The 3,227-nt window shown below is 38.9% G+C and overlaps 1 protein-coding gene across 1 annotated transcript; it reads right to left on the reverse strand.

Annotated features, from left to right (window-relative positions):
• On the reverse strand, nt 1-2,438 carry LOC111447199 (probable WRKY transcription factor 9). The gene is made up of 5 exons (XM_023086239.1): nt 2,196-2,438; nt 1,764-1,904; nt 1,285-1,647; nt 1,099-1,212; nt 1-612 (listed from the first exon to the last, which is right to left on the reverse strand). Exons 1-5 carry the CDS (start codon nt 2,397-2,399, stop codon nt 1-3), a joined length of 1,434 nt encoding a protein of 477 aa, XP_022942007.1. The 5' UTR covers nt 2,400-2,438.
• Nucleotides 2,439-3,227: the final 789 nt, after the last annotated feature.

The raw sequence follows: 3,227 nt of genomic DNA on the forward strand, positions 1-3,227 counted from the left end.
TTAAATATTACCATTGGTGGAGAGCGATTGGACAACCCAATTGTTGTTCCCGCCGCCACTATCGCCGCCGTCGCCATCCTTTTCGGTACCAAAAGAAGAGCGTTTGACAGAATTGGGTACGGTGAGGTTGCCGTCTTTGTTAATGAGCGACGAAATGGCTTCCGCCACCGCCACTCGAAACTTGGGGTCAGAAGCAATGGCGGAGACACTCTCCCCCACCAGCGGCTGCTTATTCTCCTCCGCCGCCGATTTCCAAGTCCGCCCATCAAGGGGACGACTAAAAAGATTAGCTTGAAAGTTGCTTTGATAACAGGAATTATGTGCGGCGGAGGTGGAGGCGGTGGCCACCGGAGCGTAGAAGTTGTTGGCCGTGAGGTTGAGGAGGAGCCCGGCGGAGGGGTGGTTAGGGTTTGCAGAATAGGAAGAGGAGTTTAGAATATTATTAGGGTTTTGAGGGTTTGGAAGAGGGAGATTTGTGGAGTCTAATAGCGTAAACGAAGCGGCTGCTGAAGCTGTTGAAGCCATGGCGGTGGCTCCGACAGGGAGTGGATGGTTGTGTGTTCCTTCGTATGTTGTTATTAGTATCGACATGTCTTCTAAGCATCTTTGCACCTAAAAATTCAAACTTTAACCTCAAAAAAATGATTCGATGACCTAAACAACTCGAAACCCAACTTAGGATCTTAAATTTACGAGTGTTCGTGAGTTGGGTTGAACCCGGTTGTGACAAATTTTTTAGATCCAACCCAATTGTTTGAGTTATAAATTTTTTAATTTAAACTGCGATGAACCCAATTGAACTAACCCTAAAATTTTTGGGTTGAATATGAACCAAATTAGTTTTACGGGAACTCATGAACCAACCCAATTTATAAAATTTTCATTTATTTGAACCCAACCCAATCCAAATAAGTTCATTACCCGACCCAAACTATGTGCGTTAGGTTAGGTTGATCGAATTTTTAACCTCCCTAGTTTAAATAGCCAACCTGACCCATTCAAAATTTCAATTTTGATCTCGACCCAATTCAATTCAACCCACGTACATCCCTATTTGTAATGCAATTTTTTTAATTCTCTATGTATGAAAAACAATACCTGTTTTCTAACGGGGCATCCCGGTGCAACTGTGCAACGATAGTAGGCTCGAGGGCATGGATTCCCCTTCGCAATTTTTTGACCGTATTTCCGCCATTGGCAACCATCGTTCATCTACAAAATATTACAACACAAAGGCATGTAAATATGGATATCATTATTATTACTATGATATCAACAACTCACCGTGGCAGCTTCACATCTTGCTCTCACAGAAACCCTAGCTTTTCTGTTGTGTGGAGGTGCCATTCCTTGCAACTCAGGCCTTTGTGGCTTGCTTTGCTGCATTGCCTTCATGTTGGATGTTACATGTTCTTTGCTCTTTTCTCTTGTTTCTTCTTCTTGATCCTTATGATCATTATCTTCTTCCAAATCATTGTTTGTATGAAGCCCTAATGATAACCCTAGTTCGCTTTCTCTCATTTCGTTGTCCTTTGATGGCGATCGAACTCGTCTCTTCTTTGCCATTTCTCCGAGCTCGAGCTCTCTGTTTGGTTCTTCTATCCTCTTGTTTTCATTTTCGTGGCTCGGTAGAAAGTTGTGAGAGTCCTGTGTATGGATTCAACCGAGAAACAAATCATAGCTCGAATTCTCACGGATAGAATCGTTACGAGTATCAAACTCATATTGATATTGAAAAACACGAGAATTGGGGTTTTGGGTACCTTTTTTTGGAGATTGTTTTGTTGAATGATAGCAATTTTCATCTCAAGATCATAGTAATCTTTCATGGTTTGTTCCACTTCTTTTCTCAACATCTTGTTCTCTTCCTTCATACGATTCATCTCCATTTGCAACTCCGAGATCTACACCGAACACGCCGTGTATGTATACACGATGATGAGATCATCTATCGTTTATATCAAACGTAAAAACGAACCCATTCAAGAAAAAACGATATACACGAATTTTTCTTCAAATCCATGAATATAACGCAATTGATAGAATCAAAGTAACGTGAGCTAATTCAATTGATATAAGTATATATTCTCGATGAATAGGTCAAAGGTTTGAATTCTACCGACCCATCGATTTAATTCTCTCGTTCATGAATTGAATTGAGAAAAAGGAATAGAAAAAAGGGTTTTAAATGATACCTCTCCTACATTAACGTTGTGTTGTGGCAAAAATACTTTCAAAGTAGAGGCAGCAACATGAATTTCAGTGTCATCAACTCCCTTTTTTTCTCGAACTCGATAATCTTCGTGTTCTTCGTGTTCTTCGTGTTCGTCGTGTTCTTGATGTTCTTGGTTCGGTTCTTGTTTGTGATGATCAATTTTGAGTGATAGATCAATCTCCATAGCTTTCTCTCTCTATCTCTAGTGTTGAAATTGAAGAAGATGAAGTGTTTCTCTCTCCATTTTATTTTGTTACGAGTACAAATTTTGATGCACCAAAGTCAATTCTCTCGTCTCTATGAAAAACTATATTATTACACACACAAACCCTGCATCTCCGCTTTGACTTTAATGCCCTCCCTTTATTAATTCACTTACCCCTAACCCTAAACCCGTCCCGGCTAATTTTGTACCGTTAGGTATAGAGATGTCCATTTAACTTGAGGGGCGGAGCCCCGTGGAGACCCATCTCAATCGGAGTGATGAATCCCGTTTCAATAAAAAAATGAGAGAGGGAGTGAGAAGAGATTTCTCCTCGTAAGTTGAACAGGGACCGGAACGAGAAGGGTTTCTCATGCACCACCTCGTTTATTAAGATGGGCATACAAAATTTCATACCCGTTTAATTTATTATTAGGGACAGCAAAGTAAAGTTGTGACGGCTATGTTTCGTTGTATAATTGACCGGTTTTTGAAGTGAAAACTCGAATTTACCCCTACTATATCTAAGAATTAAGAGAAGCTTTAGCAGCCGTATTACCGTAACTAAGAATTAATTAAGCAGCCCAACAATTTATTAGAGCTAATAATTAATTTGTAGCCATTAAAACATCTTTTGAAGCTCCCATTCATTGGGTTTTTTTTTTTTTTTTTTTAAATTAAAAATTAAAAATTAAAAAAAAAAACCCCATAATCTAATTTAGAATCTAAAAACTTTTAATGGGTACTCAAATTAATATTAATTATAGAAATTTGAATAAATAATTATGTGTTAATTAATAATAATAAGCT

This window comes from Cucurbita moschata, unplaced genomic scaffold, assembly GCF_002738365.1.
Source record: "Cucurbita moschata cultivar Rifu unplaced genomic scaffold, Cmos_1.0 Cmo_Scf00009, whole genome shotgun sequence".
NCBI classification, from domain to species: domain Eukaryota; kingdom Viridiplantae; phylum Streptophyta; class Magnoliopsida; order Cucurbitales; family Cucurbitaceae; genus Cucurbita; species Cucurbita moschata.